Below are 21,093 nucleotides of genomic sequence, written 5' to 3'. Positions count from 1 at the left end.
GTCTCAAATTCAATGCTCCCAAAGAGCCACTGTGACTGAATGCCCACAATATAATTTCTGCTTGCCACTCTTATGCTTGCACCTGCCATCAAAAGGAGTAACAGACTGAAGGATGACATACTCAAAACATCTTGCCACTTTAAGTCTGTCCATATGCTTATGTAGCTCCAGCCTGTGGAAAGCGTGAAGGTAAAGTTACTGAACACAGAAGGGCAGTTAAGAGTAACTGCAGTCATAACACATTTGCTGATCATCTCATGGACAGGAAACACAAAAAAACACAGGTATAAAAATTCTTTACTGCAGCAATAGCCTTCCACAAAAACTTCTAATAGAAGAAAATTACCATACACAAAAAGCCAAGTGAAAGGAAAAGAAGTAATGAATGAGCGTACAGCAATATGCTGCAGAACCCTGTTCTGAGGTCTAAAAGAACTATCAGAAACACACACACACACACACACACACACACACACACACACACACACACACACACACACACACGCACGTCCCCAAAGACCAATGGTTGCTCTAAAATTCAAAACTGCTGCCCAGAACACATAGGAGGAACATCACACAAACAATGAACTGATTGGTCGGTAGTTCTCCTCAGCCACCCTGTAGAAGCGTGAAAGTGCGACGTACAAAAAGTACATACATAGCCGCCCCCCTCCCCTCACCATTTCACAAAGCCTATTCACAATCAGCACACACTTCAACATAGTTTTCAAAAACTCACACTGTAACTTAAAAACGTCCTAGTCAAAGAGTAAAATTATGAATGTTTGTTTATTTCACAACCTAATATAATGACAGTAGCACTATATATAATTCCATATTAGGGTCAAAATATGGCAAATTACATAACAAAACACTGATTGATAAATACTTGTTAATTGTAGATGAGATACTGGAAGGTGACAACTGCAGGTGTGCTGCAAATACCAAACAGCCATGTGAACACTAACAAGTGATACTAATCTTTTTTCCTGGCCTTGAATGTATTACTCAGCTACTTTGACAAGGCCATTACTTTCTAAAATCATATGCTGAAATGAGATCCATTCTGTCTGAAATTTTTCCCATCACACCTAGAATATCTTTTTGTCATCCATCCACTCTCCACAATATCCTTCTCAGACCCTATGCTCCTTCTGCAACCATCTCCCTACCCTAAGGCTCCTACCACTGTGACTGTCCCTGCTGCAAGACTTGTCGTATGCACCCTCCTACCACCACCTTTTCCAGCTCTGTAACTGGCAAAATCGTATACTATCAAATGGAGAGCAACATGTGAAATGACACATTATACAGCAGCTGTTATTTAGACACTGTACGGCCTTTTACATTGGCGTGACTACTATCCAATTATCACTCAGGATGAATGGGCATAGGCAGAGGGCCTATACCAGCAGCACACAATATTCTGTTGCAGGGTATGCACTACAACATGTCCTTGTTTCTCACCATCCTCCTGGCCTGAATTTACACTAATTCCTTCTATCTGGGCATTTCTTCACAGTAACTACTCCCTTCTTCACTCCGTTTTAGTTTTCTACATCTGTTATTTCCTGATCTTTCTATTTTTCACTGTCCCCTCTCCCACCGCTGTTACATGTGTTTTAATAGTAATCTCTGTCTTGTATATTACCCTGTCTTCCATCTTTTAGCTCTCAGGTTTTCAAATCTCATATGGCACAATCCCCTACAATCAGTCTTTCCTTCTCATTCTGTTCCCGTCCTGAAAGTCTCCCCTGACCTGGGGTTCTGGGTGACTTTTCTGAACTGTATGCCTCTCCTTCAACTCTTCTGCCCGAAGGAGGAGCCACTGGCTCCAAAAGCTTGTTAAAGTTAAACCTTTTTGTGTGTGTATGTTCTCCTGCTGCCCCTTGGAGAGTAAATTTTTTATCTATCCCTGTACATTAATTTAATAAAGGGAAACATTCCATGTGGGAAAAATATATCTAAAAACAAAGATGATGTGACTTACCGAACGAAAGCGCTGGCAGGTTGATAGACACACAAACAAACACAAACATACACACAAAATTCAAGCTTTCGCAACCAATGGTTGCTTCATCAGGAAAGAGGGAAGGAGAGGGAAAGACAAAAGGATGTGGGTTTTAAGGGAGAGGGTAAGGAGTCATTCCAATCCCGGGACTGGAAAGACTTACCTTAGGGGGAAAAAAGGATAGGTATATACAGGCGCGCGCGCGCACGCACACACACGCACACACACGCACACACACACACACACACACACACACACACACACACACACACACCTATCCATACATAAGCAGACACAAGCAGACATATTTACAAGCCAAGGCTTTGAGTTGTGAGCATAATGTGAGCATGTTCAGAAGACCACAATCGGCTGTGTATTAAAGTTAATATTTTTTGACAAGTAGATGATCCTGTAACATTGTGCTACTAATTTGATAATACTGCCCATTCACAAGAGATTTAATGGCAGTTCTCATTACATCCTTACTTGTTCCCTGTTAGTCAAAGTATTCTGTCATTAATTTACTGGGAAAATGTTGTGACTGCTTCTAAACACATAGGAATAATAACTTTTAGGTGTAGCTGTACAAATTTATGTCAAACTTCCTGGCAGATTAAAACTGTGTGCCAGACGAAGACTTGAACTCGGTACCTTTGCCTTTGGAAATTTATATCAGTTCATATGCTGAACTGGTAAAGGTTTCATGTTCTGTTCTTTTAAGACTGGCTCTCCAAAAAATTGCTTAATTTGGATGGATGTTTACTCTGATATAAAGCACCATATCTTATCCAACTTCAGCCGCTTGAAGAAAAAATCTGAATTACAGTGAAGCCAATATGCTGAAAGTTCAGCTACTTTGCCACTCTCTCACTCAGTTTCATAATCTGGGTAAACATTGTCTGAAATTTCACTGTCTTTTTCTTTCTAGTCAACCATTTGTTGAATCAATGGAGGGGGAAGGGGAGGGGTAGCATACAGATTTGAATTCTGCTCCTTCAGATTACCATTCTGCACTTCTATTATGCCACTAGAAAGACATACGTACAGTCTCATGCGTGAGACCATACAAACATGAAAAGTAATTTTGAGGCTGTCATCTCCATTCCAAAACATGCCAATTTATATTTCCAAGTCATAACACATTGACTACCATGATTAAATTTGGGCAATGCATTGCTATGCCACATTGAAATCATGAATATTACTTCTGAAGCCAAATTGATTTCTTGCATCAGATGTCTTTTTTTGAACATGTAGAATTAAGTTACTTGATAAAATGTCAATTTGTGACTGATCTGGACTGATAATGGGTGTTGTTAGCCTTATATGGCTCACGTGGCCCAACAACAATATTTTAACACAATCATAAGCTGTGGTCACATGAGCCACAAGTAGCTCATGTGATTTAAAACCACAATAGGTATAAAAAGATCATTTTTCAAGGAATGATTCAAACACTTAGTTTATTTGATTACATTAGCTACATATAATATTTACAATTTTTTTTTTACTTGGTGTGACAATAATGTTCATGAATAAAGATCTTAGAATTTTCTACTTCTTCGACACAGCATTGTGAATATCCAGAATGAGATTTACTGTACTGTACTGTACCAAATGTCACAATACAGTGTCCTCCCATTGTGCAGCAAGTGGTCAAATAATTCCATAACTTTTTGTGGAACACAAACACCTGTAGTTGCTTCCTTACCTGCATAGACTTTGAGGTTCCATGTATAGCCAGATGGTAGGCAAAGTTTGAAGACTTTTACCCCCATACCTATACCTTTTGTTGGGTTTTGCCAAAATGACAGTTGTCTTCTGCTATATTTGTTTATTTCCATTTTGTTTGCCTGGAATTGTGACAGATGTTGAGAATCAATTTTTTGTTTTGCATATCAATTTGTTTCAGCCACAAGAAACTCAAACATTATCAATGAAATGAAAACACACTTCCTCTGGTGAACAATTTTTCAACACATCCAAAACATCATTTGATAAGCAGGGGGAAAACACAAAGGAAAATCTTTGGCTCCTCAGTAGCATTTGCCCATGTCAGATCCGTTGAATTGGTAGTATTCCCATCTGGTGTTTCATCGGCATCATTTTGGAATTATATCATCATTTTGCAACAACGGATGTTTTAAATAGTTATGGTCTGTAGAGCAGGAAGAGTCTTGTGGGCTTAATATATCTTGTGAAGCACTAGACCTGATAAGGAAAGTATTACCTGGATTAGTTGTATCACAGATATCCAATTCCTCAAAGTTACTCTCTTTGTCATCACTTTTAGTAAACTTCTGTTGCTTTGTATGGTCTCTAACACAGCGTTCATTATCAGGCTTGTAGTCTGTTTTATCAAAAATATCACTTTCACTACTTGATAAGCTATCTTGCATAGCCTCATTCACTAGCTGTTCAAGTTCTTCAAAATTTGTCTTCTTTTGGCCATAATAATAAACTAGGAAACTAATCAAATACACAAATTTAACCTCAACCAGCATGCATGACAAATCAGCAAAACTAACAAGAGGCTACTATAGCTGAGCCATTGTTAAGTATGTATCTGATGGTCCCAATTAGGAATCACCATGGCTACCAGTTACAAAAATAATGAGTTCTACAAACACGAGAGTGTTCAGTGGAGCAACCACTTTTAAACCCATAGTTAAAGGCCCCCAAATACAACCAGCCAGTTATGGCTCACAAGGCCCACATACAATGTATACGTGGACCAAATAAAGTTCACGTGGCATCACAACCTGTGTAACTGTGAGCCAACTTTGGCTCATGTGGCAGTCATTGTGATAAAAGACAAATATACATGATTTTTCTAAACCACATTGAAGGGAAAACTTTTTATCCATTCATAGTTATCTCCCATTAGGTAAGTCTGAATGGTTGACGCTGAACTCTTATAAGTTTTCTAGCTTTTGCACTACATATTTGTTGGCGTCCATGTACCATCATTGCAATTCAGACTTTCAGCCAGGTCCATACTCTGTGCCATAGCCACCAGAAGATCTGGAGCACCCTCTAACTTAAGGAATCCTTAAGTAGAGTAGCACTTTTTCTGTTGAGTATATATTAAAAGAGCAGGTTTTACAAACTGTCAGTGGAGAGAGAGAGAGAGAGAGAGAGAGAGAGAGAGAGAGAGAGAGAGAGAGAGAGATATTTCAGTTAGTGATTGGGATATGAATAAATAATTGACTTCTATTTTGCCATGATCAGATTGCTTGTTTGCATTTTACATTATTTACAACACAAAATTGTACATGTGTAAATGCTTGGGAAGTTAGACATGCAAGTAAATATATACTTGCACTGTTAAATTTTGTCATACTGATTTTGAAGCAGATGTGCTTAATACTGTAAGATGATCTGTGGGTGACTAAATTGTTTGCATGTATTTCTTACCTTTTTCTGACTTCTTCACTACTCCCACTGTTTCTTTCTTGAAAAGGATTTACCCTCTTACCTATGGTAAATGGTCTTCAAATTTTATAGTTGTTCAACAGATTGATGAGAGGTTGAGAAGTGTGAACAATTTAGGGTGATAGTGTTACTGATAACACAAATCATTGCATAATTTGTATATATTGTTTTTAAAGAAACAACATTTAAAATTATGTTTTTATAGTGTTAACTGCTGTACACAGTTTTAGAATCATTTGAAAATAGGTAACCCAGACATCGTTTCAAATAAATTTCTGCTAGCATGTTTGACACATTGACTGCCATGAGGCTGCTGGCAGCCACAGCAGAGCCTTGAATGCCTCAGGCCGTAACCTAGTCTCGAGTTAAACATCATTGCAGCAGTCAACATGTAAAATAAAATTCTCATGATAGAAATTCTTAGGCTTTTGTCTCCAGTGTCAATATGAGTAAAACCCTAATGGGCATTTATTTTGTAGAATACTGCAGCCTAATCCACAGAAGGATTTTATTCAAGTTATACTGCTCAAGATAGAAGTGTACGTATTCTGGTATAATGTTAATTATATGAATTACAGAACAAGAAATTTGGTTATACTAAAGAAAAATTTATATGGAACACAAATTCCTAAAACAGCATTAATGATTGCCAGTTTATTTACAAGCTTTGCTAGTACATAACAATACAAAATGCAACAAAACAGCTTGACTCACCATTTTAACACACATTTTCTAAAAATGTGAAGTACACAAACAAATAAATTACAAAAGTTTTTCTTCACAGATTTAGTGCAGTGACTGGTATGACTACTTACAATAGAAAGTCCGTTTCTATATACAATGAAAATCTAAGATAAGAATAACAATACTCTCATTTCTTTTACACCTATTGTTCAGTCTTCATGTATAATTTACTGTCATTTTACTTCATCTTATGAAGTGCAATGTACAAAAATATTGAAAGATCATTAGGGAAGTTTGCTTTTGCTATTACCTTAAAAAAAAAAAAACTTCACAGTAAGCTATCAGGAAAGTCATAGTTGAACACAACATTTCTTAGATAAAGTTATTCAAAATATTTAATGGAATACTTTGTGCCATAATCTTGCTTAACCCTCTTATTTTCCTTGCCACAATAAATATAAAAAAACATTAAGTGAAATGTATTCAAGACATTATTGCATCAAAACAAGTTAAAAAATTACCTAGTGCCTATATACAAGTTACAAAGTGTGTTCCCACCCATTTTACTAGGCATCTTCACTTATTCTCTCCTTTAATATCATAAAAACTCTACACAGCCTCATATTTCCTTGTCTCAGTCACACCATCCAGCAGTCTTATCTGAACATGATAGCAAGTTCTTGGAATTGTTTCAGAATCAATATCTGGGTCCTGAATAATCAAAACTGTATGAATGAAAATGAATGCCATCTGAGTTAACTCACTCTGTTGTTTCCACTCAGTTTTGATATATCTGAAGCTCAATGATACCTTACTTCCACCATGGCACTTCTGCAAGATTCCACAGGAGTAATTTTGTTGCTTTTCAGTTATCACAGTGAGTTTATTAATTAAAAAGCACATTAAAAATGTTGGTACGGTCTATACAAAATAGGTTCTATCACACCAGCACAAGTTTTACTGCTTAACATTTACACAATTTACAAGTCATACAAACTGTGATGTAAACAGAACAAAATGAAAATGCATACATGGAATGTGTGCCACAAATTATGATGCTATAATGGCTACAGTTGACACAAACACGTTTAATTACAAATACACAACTATCAATGAAACTAAAAAAAATGGTCAATGAATTTTATACAGTGAATTCTTTGGTGAGGATGGCTACATGCATTCAGATGATATGCATGTCCAGTTTCTGGATGAATATCCCCAGAAATGATAATGCAGACACAACAACTCATCATGTCAGGAACATATGTAATTGCTCATACTTTATAACTCTCATCCTGTCTTGTCAAACACAAATTGACATAAAATATGTAATCACCATACAAAATAGTCAGTCCACTGAATTCTGGATGTAAACATAAGAAATACTTGCATAAAAAGCATTTCTGTAAACAGAGCTGTACTACCAAAATTAGTTTGCACAGCCATTCTTGTTATCAAAGATAAAGACAACAATAAACATATAAAATAATCCAGAATTAAAAGACTGCAAATCACAGGGACCACTTTTTCAAAACAATAAAATGATGGAAATGTTTCACTGTAGTTGAACCTCATTCCAGTTTCAGTCTCTTGCTAAATTCTTTTTGCTGGTTCTCTTTCCACTCTTTCTTTGGTTTCATGCGCTTCAGTTGCCCATCCCTTGAAAAAAAATGTTACTTAATAACTGGACGAATATGACAACACATTTGGCTTCTTGTCACTATAAAGTGTACCAAAACATGATATAAGGATTGCATCTTCCAAATTAACAAAGTTAGTGTTTGACACTTAAAATTCTATCTGTGTGTAAATTATTATAAATTAATACTTGTCTTAAAATTCTCGTGTATAGCTACTCTTAGTGCCTACCGTTTATTTATATGCAGTAACATTCTGAAGTGTTACATAAAGTTTCACTGCTACCACCCACATACCAATAGAAAACACACGTGGTAAGTTTTAGGCAGTGGGGAAAAAAAATAACATTTATCTCCGTATTTTGATAGGAGTATAACTAGGTAGCCTCAGCCCCTTTGCAAAATAGCCTTATTACTAAAGTTACTCCAAGTACTTTTAATAAGAGGTTTAAGTCAGCTTCTCATAATTATATTGCATTGAAAGAAATCTGGTGACAAGCAATTCAAAATTAAACACAAAACACATAACAGCTGTGAATACACAGCACAAGATCAAGAACTTGCCAAGTATGCTAGAGCAGCACACCAGTCAACACAGTAAAATAGAAGGAGTTAGGACTACAGTTAACCATTGCTTACAATACAGCAAATGCAATGCAAATATCATCACAGGTCTCCTGTCCTAAAACTCTCTTAATACATTTTGTTGCTGTAAATATATAATTCATAAATGACTTACCACATCAGATCTACCAGTCCACCTTGCCTGGCAATAACACCTTTCACCCTGTTTGCAAAGTCTATAGCTGTCTCTCCCTCTTGCTGGTACATAGGTGGCAGATACCATACGTCACAAACAATGGCCCAACTTGTCATCATCATGTACAAGTATTGCATCATTGAATAACGACTGCTGTTCCAAAATGCATCACCAAATTTTGGATCATACTGAAAATGAAATAAAGTTTTCTTTCACAGCTCCAAGTTGGAGATCCACTTAGCTTCAAACTTACTTTTGAAGTAAAGCTCTAGCAATTATCAGATACTGCTTCCAGTTTGTAAGGGAGAGTACACAATGCTCCACAATAGAATATCCATTTTAATTTAGAAATTTAGCATTATTCTAAATCATATTTGCCATTATTTGCTCCAAAAGCACTAGAGACATAGAGCTCTGAGGTAAGATGAAATGTAAATATACAAAATAGTAAAAATAATGTCACATTGAATATGTTGAGAGATGGCAGTACTCACCAAAACAAGAAAAGTACGACCAATAAACACGAGTCCTGAAAAACACACTTCCAAGATATGAACATTTGTTCATTGGAGAGAGAAACATTTGGTTGCAGTTTTGAGCATAGCCAGTATATTGACACTCCAACAGTGTTTTTTGCTATCTTTCCATATCACTTTTATATCAAAGAACACTAAGTAACATTAGTCTGAGCATTAGGCAGTCTGCAGTCAGTTGTATGGTTTGACTCTTAGTGTCCTTTCAGTTTTGGTAGTGTGTTATTACAAAGTAAATTTCTCACAACTCTGTATTTTAGTGTCTTACTTATGCAAGTTACCTCACTTTGGGATTACTGTTAATGCTGAATCATTCACATGTACAAACAGCAGACTATCTTCTCTCTTTCCCACCATCTTTTAGCAACTCTTTCCCACCATCTTTTAGCAATGGAGGGCCACTACTTCAAGCATTATAGAGCAGGCATAATTTTCTGCTTGACTTAAGCAAGCCTGTACCCTCTATGCTGCAAAATATCCACATCGTAGAGTACCAACTCTTAAGCTGTTTAGCAGACATTTCCGGCTTCTTAAGGCACATAGGTTCTCTAGCAGCACTAAACTGAACAAATCCTCAATCAGTTCACACACCTGAACTGGAGGAGCACATGTTTTATTTAGTGTATGGAAATACCAGACCCAGAGTGCGACAATGAAAAGTAGCTGAAGGCACGAGTCATACGCGTGTCTGAGCAGTATTTTATGAATAATAATTGTATCTGCACCACCATCAGCACACTCAGACACAAGGACTACACTTCTTCCATCACTCTTGCATTATTTGCTAACTAACTCTTTCCCCACAGCTTTGTTCACATTTACGTTCACCACATATATTACACACATCACCACCTCCCACTCCTACAACCATCTGCATGTGTAGCCCCTGCTAAACAGATTGATAAAGCATGTCAATATTATGTCAACATGCCTGTCATGCAGGGCTGCCTACACAGAGGGATGTGTCTGGAGAAAAATTTCTTCCACCTGATGTGTATGCTACCATCCAAAGCAGATCAATAAGACAGGCTGATATTATCCCCACACAACACGCCTGTCTTGAGGGACAGACTATGTACTATGTCGCAGTCTGAAAAAGCTCAGTGCTGATACTCATGAAGTTTGCTGTTTACATGCCAAATTTGTTTGAAATCGATCCAGGTGTTTACATTATCAGCATGTGAAAGCCGGTGAAAATCCCAATGAAAATCCATACACAATGTCAAGAGATGGCAGTGGCACAGTTTCTCTCTAAACTTGTGGACAACCGTACACGTTATCGCAGAGATTAACTAGTGTGTATTATAAAGTACATCATAAGCACACTGCGTACATCTACTAGAGATTGTGCCCCATCATCTAGGACTATGGATGTGTTACACGCCTAGGACTATGGATGTGTTACACGCATGATGATGCACCAGAACATTTTTGCAGAAATTTGCATGAACATCTGATGCTCACATTTCTGGACCACTGGATTGGTAGGGGAGATCCCATACCCTGGCTGTCTCATTCTCCAGATCTCTATCTCTTAGGTTATGAGGACACTTCAAGGAATCGGTTAATATCACTCCTGTCAATTATGTTCAGGAAGTACAGGATTGCTTGTCAGCACATGCAACAACAATAATGTCCGTATTTCACTATTCCTTATGCTTAAGAGTAGAGGGACGCATTGCCATGGATAAGCATCATGTTGCACACCACCTATGACTAAGACTTCTTTATTAAGCTCCACGACGTTTGCTATTCTAGTGAGATAAACTAACACTGCAATACTCATCTTTGATATGCTAGTATACGAATTCTGAGGAATATCTGTACTATCCAAATGCTTATTTACACATATAAGCCCACTTTGGAGTTTTCCTTTATGTAGATAAGGGAGTTTGAAAATCTATAGTATAACAAATTACATACATTCTAAACATGCTGATTGTGTCATTTCCTCATTATCTCCTATTGATTGTATTGAAACTTGTGCATGTGTCATTAAATGCTATATTTTTTGACCATTAAGTACAACCTACATTGTAAGTATTACAGCCATCCTCTCAAGGGGCAAGAGGATGCACGTGGATGAGAGGCTGGTGACGTCACAGTGTGGAATTCCATATTCCACTACAACGTGTAGTGTGAAATCCAGAATTTGGCATGTCAGATTTTTGCCTGGTACAGAGGTCCGTAGCTAGTGGGATGCAACATTGTTTTTTTGTCACAAGCTGCTCCATTGCATAGTGTTAATCTTCATATTTGGTGGGTTTTCTTCATCATATAGTATATTGTCTGAATCCAAGCTGTTTCAAAGCATTGGCAAATTTAGGATCTCTTAAAAATTTAATAAATTTAGCTACAATTTGTTATAATAAAACAACAAGAAACCACAATCAGCAGTTAAAGGCTTCCTGTATGTTATGTTTCCAGTATTATAAATGTGTGGTATGAAATGGTATAGTTTCAGTGCTAGGACACACTAATAATCTATCAAATGCTCATCATTCTGGTACAACTTGTAAATTAAATATCAAATAATGACATTTGTAGATTTAGTCTCTACATTTTGCATACAATAATGGAGGCATGGCTATCATGTTGAAGCCGTAGCGCAACTGATAATATCTTGAGCTGTAAAGAGAAAAGTAGAGGTTCACAACCACTGACTCTCTGTTTCTTTCCATTTTTCTTCTCTCCCTTTACTTTCTAAAAGATTCTGGGACTGTCTTATAATTCAACAGAAGTATTATCTGCAATATTCAATGTTATTTATTACAAATAATGTATTTGCCACAAATCTTGTTGTAAAGGCCTTCAACTAGGACAGTTCCTCTGTGGTCAGAAATTGTAATGTGACTGCCAGTCCGTGTCAGAAAGTAAATGAGTTACACACAGTTTTTGGTATTGTGAAACTTTCTTTAAATAAATATGTTTATTAACCCAAAAAAGACAAGCCATAAGTTTATATAAACACATTCAACAATATAACAGCAATCAGCTTAATTTTTCAAGGAACACCTTGACAGAATAGAACAGGTGACCTATGAGGAAACTCTTCAGTTTCCATTTGAAAGCACATGGGTTACTGCTAAGGTTTTTGAATTTTTGTGATAGCTGATATTGTTAACAAGAAATGACAGTAAAGAACATATATATTGAGAAGCCAATGTCGGAATACCCAGACTCGTGAATAGGGGTTGACAAGAGGTTTGCGAAATTTAACCGCTTATTGTCCGAACTGCCCATTTCTGAGCCAAAAATATCCTTTGAGAATGGGAAGAGTTACCCAAAAATATAATAGTATAGTCATATGTGAATGAAAATAAGCAAAGTAGACTACTTTTCGGTCAAACTATCAATAACTTCAGAACTGCTCGAATAGTAAAACTGTCAGCATGAAGTCCTTGAATAAGATCCTGAATGTCAGCTTTCCATGATAGTTTATTATCTATCTGAACACCTACAAATTTGAACTGTTCAGTTTCACTAATCATGTGCCCATTCTGTTAAATTAAAATGTCAGGTTCTGTTGAATTTTGTGTGTGTGTGTGTGTGTGTGTGTGTGTGTGTGTGTGTGTGTGTGTGTGTTAGAAACTCTAAAAACTGAGTCTTACTGTGATTTAGTATTAGTTTATTTTATACAGGCAATGAACTTATGTCAAGAACTGCAGTATTTGAAACAGTGCCAATGTTGCACACAACATCCTTTATTACCAAACTAGTGTCAACAGCAAACAGAAATATTTTAGAATTACCTATAATACTAAAGGGCATATCATTTGTATAAATAAGGAGCAGGATTGGCCCCAGCCCCCCCCCCCCCCCCCCCTTTTTTCAACCATGCCCCATTCTCAACACCGTGGATACAAACCTTTTGCTGTCTTCATTGAAGTAAGAGGTGAGCCAATGGTGAACTACTCCCCATTTCCATAGTGGCCCAACTTCTAGAGCAATATTTTGTAATCAACACAATCAAATGCCTTAATTAAAACAAAAATTATGCCTAACATTTGAAACCTTTTGTTTAATCTACAGGGTGGCGCACGAAATGTGTTACCATTTTGTATTTGAATACAAACTTTATTGTCAATATAATCTGAAAGGAATATATACTACAATGAAGAGCCGTCCATGGAGATTTGTTCTAACTCAGCACATGCTCAATATGTCCACTTCATTTCCTAACTTCCTTCAAATGAACACTGAAGTTAGTGATTACCCTATGGCACATGTCTTCCGTAATTTCACTGCAAGCTTGAAGAATAAGTCTTCTGAGCTCCATTAAATCACTTGGACGTTTCAGGAAAATTTTTTCCTTTAGGTACCCCCAAAGAAAAAAGTCACATGGATTGAGGTCTCGACTATTGGGGGGCCAATTTTGTCCGTCATTGAAGCGACCTGGAAACCTGAGTGAAATGATCCGCATGTCGAAATGCTCGTGTAAAACTCCAACACAGTATTTGAAGTATGTGGCATTGCTCCATCTTGCATGAACCACTGCGTGTTGAAGGGCAAGGCAGTAGCAAGAAGCTGTGGAATGAAGCTATTGCGAAGCATGCTCAAATAATGCTTGCTGTTCACAGTTTCTTCAACGAAAAAGGGTCCAATAAGTCCCCGACTGGAAATTGCTGCCCACACTGTAATCCTCGGAGCATAATGTTGTCGCTAATGAAGCACTTGTGGGTTTTCAGTGGCCCAAAAGCGTACATTTTGTTTGTTAACCACACCGTCTAAATGAAAATGCGCCTCGTCTGAAAACCAAACGTTGTTGAGAGTTTCTTCCCTATCCTCCACCCACTGAGCAAACATTAGCCTCTGCTGCTTGTGTTCTTCAGTGAGCTTCTGTGCACAGGTCATCTTGTATGCGTACATATGGAGGTCACTTAAGAATGTGTTGAACGGAGCGTCTGGATATTCCCAGTTGCACTGCTGCCTTTCTACACGATTTCCCGGTACTTCTCTGTACAGAAACTCTTATCACTTCAATATTTTCTGGCGAACAAACAGGCTTATGCCGAGGTCATTTCCCTTCCAATACTGTTCCTTCCTATACAAATTTATCGCACAACCTGTGGATGGTCTTCTTGCAAGGGACCCATCGTGTGTTAAACTGTTGTCGAAAACGCCTCTGAGTGACAACAGGCTTTTCGTTTCATGAAAAAGTAACAATTGCCGATCGTTGCTGTGTCGTCAGTCTTCAATTGTTAGCCATTGCTGCTTACTAGTCTCCTAGCAGCAGTATTGTGAATTACACATCATTTCGTATCTCATTTGTTTTTCCAAGCTCTGCTGGTACTGCTGTAGAGATCCCAGCGGGATATCTAATGTGCGTCGTAAATTGTGAAAGAAACAATTGGTAACACATTTCATGCACCACCCTGGATCCAGTACCTCACAGAGAAAAGAGAATATAGAATTTTCAGTTGTTAAACCATTTCTAAAACAGAACTGTACATTTTATAGCAAATTTTGTGAAATAAAATGGTCTATTATCCTTACATACACAGCATTTTCAATAACTTTAGCAAAAACTGATGGCATAGAAATAGGTCTAAAATTGTCTACCTTATCCCCTTTCTCCCTTTTTATAAAGCCGGTTTACTACTGAGTAGTTTAATCATTCAGGAAACTGACTGTTCTTAAAGGAAAAATTACTAATATTGCCAAGCAATACCCACGGCAGTCCTCAGTCATAAGTGATTTAAATATTGACTCAATCTCCCCCTTGTCAGTATCACAGAAGAGTATTTCAGATATCAATCTTGGAAAGTCATTTCCCAAGAGAGTTATACGATTCTCTGTAGAAACTAAGTTTTTATTTAATTCACTGTCAATGTTCAGAAAATGATTGTTTAATATCGTACATATATCTGACTTATCAGTAACATAAATAGGTTTACAACAAATTGACTTTATATCATCAACCTTGTGCTGCTGACCAGACACTTTCTTCGTGACTGACCACATGGTTTTAATTTTATCCTGTGAATTGGCTATACTATTTGCATACCACATACACTTTACCTTGTTAATAACATTTTTAGGCGCCTTACAATACTGTTTGTAATGGGAAACTGTAGAGGGATTGCGATTATTTCTAACATTTTGATATAATTTCCACTTTGTTCTACTTGATATCCTTATCCCACTAGTCAGTCACCCAGGCTTCCTTTTACTGCTAGTACCCTGTTTACAATGTTCCAATGGAAAGCAACTTTCAAAGAGCATGAGAAATGTGTTAAGGGAAGCATTATATTTGTCATCTATGATATCAGCACTATAAATATCCTGCCACACTTGTTCCATAATGAGGTTAAAAAAACACACTATTGCCACTGGATCAGCTGTTCTATGTAGTTTGTAATTATATATAACATTTGTTTGAGTACAAAAACTTTTTAGTGTTAAAATTGCGCAGCATTGTCTGAAAAGTCATTCACCCTTATACTAACAGAATGCCCATTTAGTAACGAAGTATGGATAAAAATATTGTCTATGGCTGTGCCACTGTTCCAACGCATCCTGGTTGGGGGGGAGGGGGGGGGGGAACACATTCTGCATCAGATCATATGAATTTATGAGATCTTCCAACATACTTTTCTTGCACAAGCACATACAAAATTAATGTTTTAATCACATACAACAAATTTTTGGTACTTCCTACAAAGTGAACCAAGAACCCTCTCTAGCTTCAGCAAAAATGCTCTGAAATTATAGTTAAGGGATCTATAAACAAAAACAAGTAGAAGTTAAGCTTCACTAAATTCAACTATGCCAGCAGAAAATTCAAATACCTGTTCAGTGCAGTGCTATGATTTGTTTACGGACTCAAAAGGAATACTGCCCCCCCCCCCCCCCGCCCCCCCTCTTTTTGCATACATGGCCACTTCTCCACCCCGTAAAGAACTCCTTGAAAAACAGCCAGCTGGTCTTTATCCTCAGAAAGGTAGCCTCTGCATTGTCGAATTATTTACATGGTGCTCCGATATACCAATAAGCAGTTAACCAACTCCCTCTCCCATCTCTCTCCCAGGAGAGCTACTGTAAAGTTTGGAAGGTAGGAGGTGAGGAACTGGCAGAAGTAAAGCTGCGAGTACCGGGCGTGAGTCGTGCTTTGGTAGCTCGGTTGGTAGAGCATTTGCCCGCGAAAGGCAAAGGTCCCGAGTTTGAGTCTCGGTCGGGCACACAGTTTTAATCTGCCAGGAAGTTTAATATATTACAGTTTTCACACTGAAGCCAAATGGGCTTTGCACACCTTTCCAATGCACCAGTACAATTCTTTTCATTTTTATTGGTCCTCTATTCCTTTCTACTCATTGGTCTTATAATTTAACTCCAAATATTTACACAATTTACTCAATGTTTCTACTGAGATGTCAATAGCAGCTACAGTGATTATTGTAACCCTTATAAATTGAATTAAGGAGCACTAGTTTACACGAAATGAAAGGAGCACTAGTTTACATGAAATGAAAGGAGCACTAGTTTACATGAAATGACAAGGGATTTGAGTATAGCTGTATAATACATTTGTGCTGAACATTTAAATTAAAATGTCGTCTTAGCATTACAGTAGGTATCTATGTCATTCTGTTTAGAAGTTCAAAACTTTAATAATGCGTGTAATAATTTCATAAATAACTCAAAATCAGAAGTGAAGCTCACAGTCATGATACAGTGGGCTCAGTCATTCATACTTCTATAGCGCAAGCTTCAAAATGCTAATCACTGCAAAACGGAGAGAGTATTTTGTATTGCTTCTTAATATAAATGGCAACTCCCTCTTCCACTTCACTTTTCAAGGTAGTTCTGGGTCCCTTGGTAACTTTAAATTCTAGTGTTAATTCCCTACTAAACATGGGCAAAGCTTAATGAAGCTACACAACCATGCTTAATAAATAGAGAAACGAGTCTCTGCTAACCAGCCAGGCAGCCATATTGCGTGCACATAATGAATGCAATCCATCAGACTGCCTGGGATTTCCACATGACCAGCGACCAATTGCTACAATTTGCTCATGCATATGTGCAATTGTCACCCATGTGACTGATCACTGTGTTCTGTCGCTCATGTGTGGAACCCTTCAGTAACAAACAGTTGTGATGTCACATCCACTGAACGCAGGTTTGTGTTGTGTAATCTTCATCCTAAAGCCTTACACATTTTGCTGCAGTTGGCAGGTTCGTGTGTGTGTGTGTGTGTGTGTGTGTGTGTGTGTGTGTGTGTGTGTGTGTGTGTGTGTGTGTGTGTGTGTGTGTGTGTGTTGTAAGTGGTGCATTTTCTTTGCAACCAAAATTTATTTTGGTGTCCTTCTCTTGTCTGTTTTATTGCTGCAGCAAGAGACTAAAAAAAACAGAATTACAAAAATTTAACTGAAAACTAAATATGAAAAATTACCAAGTTTTTGCCGGATTTGAAATTACCAAGTTTTTGCCAGATTTCCCCGTTGTTCTGGGTCGTATACAACCAATGTTTGGACACAGAAAAAGGGCACCAAAATAGGTTCATTTGGTCCACAGGAGAAAGATGTTGCATGCTGAAAAACCTGAACAACCTGAAGTTTGACGACAGATACCAATTATCGCACAAAAGCCTTTAAAATTTTGACTAAACTGCATCCACCAAAATATCATTCCTGAAGGTATTACAAAGACCAGATTGGACTACAGCATGCACAGAGGCATTTACACAAACATTCTTTACATGCTCCATTTCCTAATGAAACAGGGAGAAATCCTGACATTTGGTACAATGAAAACTACTTTCTGCCACATATTGGGTGCAGATGCACATGTAGATTGGATATCAAACTAAGCTCTTCCTACAAACATGTCTTCAGACATCACAGCAGATTTTTCAGGATACATCTTTGTTAGACCACCTTATGTAAGTACTAGTACTAACATCTCAATATATTTCACTCTCTTTCAATAACCTGTATTATATTTGCTGACAACAAAGCAACAGCTTCTGATGCCAAAACAATTAAGTTGGTTGTATAATGATTATCTTTACAGCATTTGACAGTTCCTATTTCAGGTTGCTACCAAACTACAGGCCATGTAATCTGTGTAATATAGCATGTCTCAACTGGACACTACATTGGCAGCATGCATGCCCCTAATCTACCCCAAAGTAAGCAAAAAATTTAACAGACGTACTGAAAGCAATATTACCTTTATGGCTACAGGATAAATGACACCTCCAACTTCAAAGCTTCCTTTCTTGAACTGCATAACTGATGTATTGTTAATGCATGTTCCTTCAGGGAAAATGAGAATTGGAGGATTGTTAGGATCAGACACATGCTCACGAAGCCTGAAAAATTACAGAAGAAGACTTTTTCTTAGTATTAGGTGCAAATCATCACTGAAATTATACTGGTAAAAACTGTATATATTTTTAACATCTGGTGTTCCAATATACAGTGAGAGCAACGTAAAACTGAACACAACACTATTTGTTGGGGGAGAGTGGGGGAGAGTGGGGGAGAGTGGGGGAGAGTGGGGGAGAGTGGGGGAGAGTGGGGGAGAGTGGGGGAGAGTGGGGGAGAGTGGGGGAGAGTGGGGGAGAGTGGGGGAGAGTGGGGGAGAGTGGGGGAGAGTGGGGGAGAGTGGGGGAGAGTGGGGGAGAGTGGGGGAGAGTGGGGGAGAGTGGGGGAGAGTGGGGGAGAGTGGGGGAGAGTGGGGGAGAGTGGGGGAGAGTGGGGGAGAGTGGGGGAGAGTGGGGGAGAGTGGGGGAGAGTGGGGGAGAGTGGGGGAGAGTGGGGGAGAGTGGGGGAGAGTGGGGGAGAGTGGGGGAGAGTGGGGGAGAGTGGGGGAGAGTGGGGGAGAGTGGGGGAGAGTGGGGGAGAGTGGGGGAGAGTGGGGGAGAGTGGGGGAGAGTGGGGGAGAGTGGGGGAGAGTGGGGGAGAGTGGGGGAGAGTGGGGGAGAGTGGGGGAGAGTGGGGGAGAGTGGGGGAGAGTGGGGGAGAGTGGGGGAGAGTGGGGGAGAGTGGGGGAGAGTGGGGGAGAGTGGGGGAGAGTGGGGGAGAGTGGGGGAGAGTGGGGGAGAGTGGGGGAGAGTGGGGGAGAGTGGGGGAGAGTGGGGGAGAGTGGGGGAGAGTGGGGGAGAGTGGGGGAGAGTGGGGGAGAGTGGGGGAGAGTGGGGGAGAGTGGGGGAGAGTGGGGGAGAGTGGGGGAGAGTGGGGGAGAGTGGGGGAGAGTGGGGGAGAGTGGGGGAGAGTGGGGGAGAGTGGGGGAGAGTGGGGGAGAGTGGGGGAGAGTGGGGGAGAGTGGGGGAGAGTGGGGGAGAGTGGGGGAGAGTGGGGGAGAGTGGGGGAGAGTGGGGGAGAGTGGGGGAGAGTGGGGGAGAGGGGCAGCAGCTGATGCTAACCCACATCGGTGGAAGACAACTGAGCCAAAAGAGGAGTATACCGTATATACTTCATTGCAGTGGAGTTTTGTGGCGTGTGTGTGTGTGTGTGTGTGTGTGTGTGTGTGTGTGTGTGTGTGTAAAATGCCTATACAGCCTAGGAGAGAATAACTATAGAGCTGAAAACTACATTTTTTCTCAATAGTTTGAAGAAGCACATCAAGTGATCATAGAAAAATTTCCAAATGCTGTGATCCCAGAAGATAGGAGTCACAATGGAGGTCATACAACAGCTTTGGTTTCAAATTCCTTTTATAAGGACTTCACAGGTATTGTCAATATTTAAAGAATTATTGTCAGTCCAAAAAAAAAATTATTTAGTCATCCCAACAATTTGCTGTTAAAATTTTTCATGAATTAAAATTTAAATCTTACCACATCACAGCTGTACAACAATTGAAGAAGATAGGCAAATGAATGATTATTGCAACTGGCTTCTTGAAAACATTGATAGTGGACAAATAGATCTAATGACTTATTTCATGTCAGAAAAGGCATAGTTTCATTTATCCAGCCATGCTAAGATTCAGAACACCAGGTATTGGTATTAGTGTACCTTTCCAATAATCATAAAGTGGGAAAAATATTTTTTGACTGAACTGTCAATCCACATGTTTACTCCACAATTTTCAAGGACTTCAAGAGCTGACTACTTGAGATCACTTCCTTTCGTTCCTTAAAGGGAATTTTGTGTGCATCTAACCCCCACAATTTTGATGAACTGAAGATTAACATTCAATGAGAAATTAACGCAATTGACATTTTGCATCAGATGACTCAATATATTCAGTCTGGCACAAAAGTGCGCCAATGCCTAGAGATAATCATTTTGAACATCTTTACTAACAATAATATTAATAAATGCAACATTTATGTACCAACATAAAATTTCATTCCAACATAATTTACTGATTCTTCAGCAGTTACATTTCGAGTTTTGTTTTACATTGCTCACCCTGTATATATAATAATAAAATTGGAAATTTTTATAGAAATTTTTTCACCTTGAATTTAACAATGTTTGCTATATGTCCTGTATTACACACATGCTTCAGCTTTTAGAAACAAGTTTCAAACTTAGGCCAGCAAGTCCCTTGATGTTGCCCTCTTTTACTAATTGAGGCACTGGCTCGAACACATGCTGATGATGTATCCTTTCCTCAGTATGTTTCACTTATTTATGAATTTGGTCAATATAAGCTAAAGCTTTTAGTTTCGTTTTTATAAGAACTTTACATAAGGTATGTGTTGAATGTGTGTATTTGGAACAAGTTGTTTTTCAAATTATAAACCATTCTTAACTGGATACATTTAATATAATTGTGTAGTAATGAGGATAAAAGCACGCAAGCATGTAATCAAACTGACATTCGTGTGAAGAGAAATAAATATTTTGTGTCGCAATACTAGAGATTTTAATAATGGTTCAAATGGCTCTAAGCACTATGGGACTTAACATCTGAGGTCATCAGTCCCCTAGAACTTAAAACTACTTAAACCTGACTAACCTAAGCACATCATACACAGCCATGCCCGAGGCAGGATTCAAACCTGCAACCGCAGCAGCAGCGCAGTTCCAGACTGAAGTGCCTAGAACCGCTCGGCCACAGTGGCCAGCAAAG

General features: G+C 38.6%; 1 protein-coding gene across 3 annotated transcripts in view; it reads right to left on the bottom strand.

Annotated features, from left to right (window-relative positions):
* Positions 1-6,071: 6,071 nt before the first annotated feature.
* The window catches only part of LOC126278979 (glycerol-3-phosphate acyltransferase 3), a 199,510-nt gene continuing 184,488 nt past the window's right edge, over positions 6,072-21,093 (bottom strand). For all 3 annotated transcript variants that reach the window (XM_049979281.1, XM_049979280.1, XM_049979282.1), the window contains 3 exons: positions 18,235-18,376; positions 8,507-8,715; positions 6,072-7,789 (listed from right to left, as the gene is read on the bottom strand). In XM_049979281.1, the coding sequence (XP_049835238.1) occupies positions 7,702-7,789; positions 8,507-8,715; positions 18,235-18,376 (439 nt within the window). In that variant the 3' untranslated portion in view covers positions 6,072-7,701. The remainder of the gene's footprint in view (positions 7,790-8,506; positions 8,716-18,234; positions 18,377-21,093) is intronic.

Source organism: Schistocerca gregaria, chromosome 6, assembly GCF_023897955.1.
Source record: "Schistocerca gregaria isolate iqSchGreg1 chromosome 6, iqSchGreg1.2, whole genome shotgun sequence".
In the NCBI taxonomy this organism is placed as follows: domain Eukaryota; kingdom Metazoa; phylum Arthropoda; class Insecta; order Orthoptera; family Acrididae; genus Schistocerca; species Schistocerca gregaria.
This window is presented reverse-complemented; position numbering and strand designations above follow the sequence as displayed.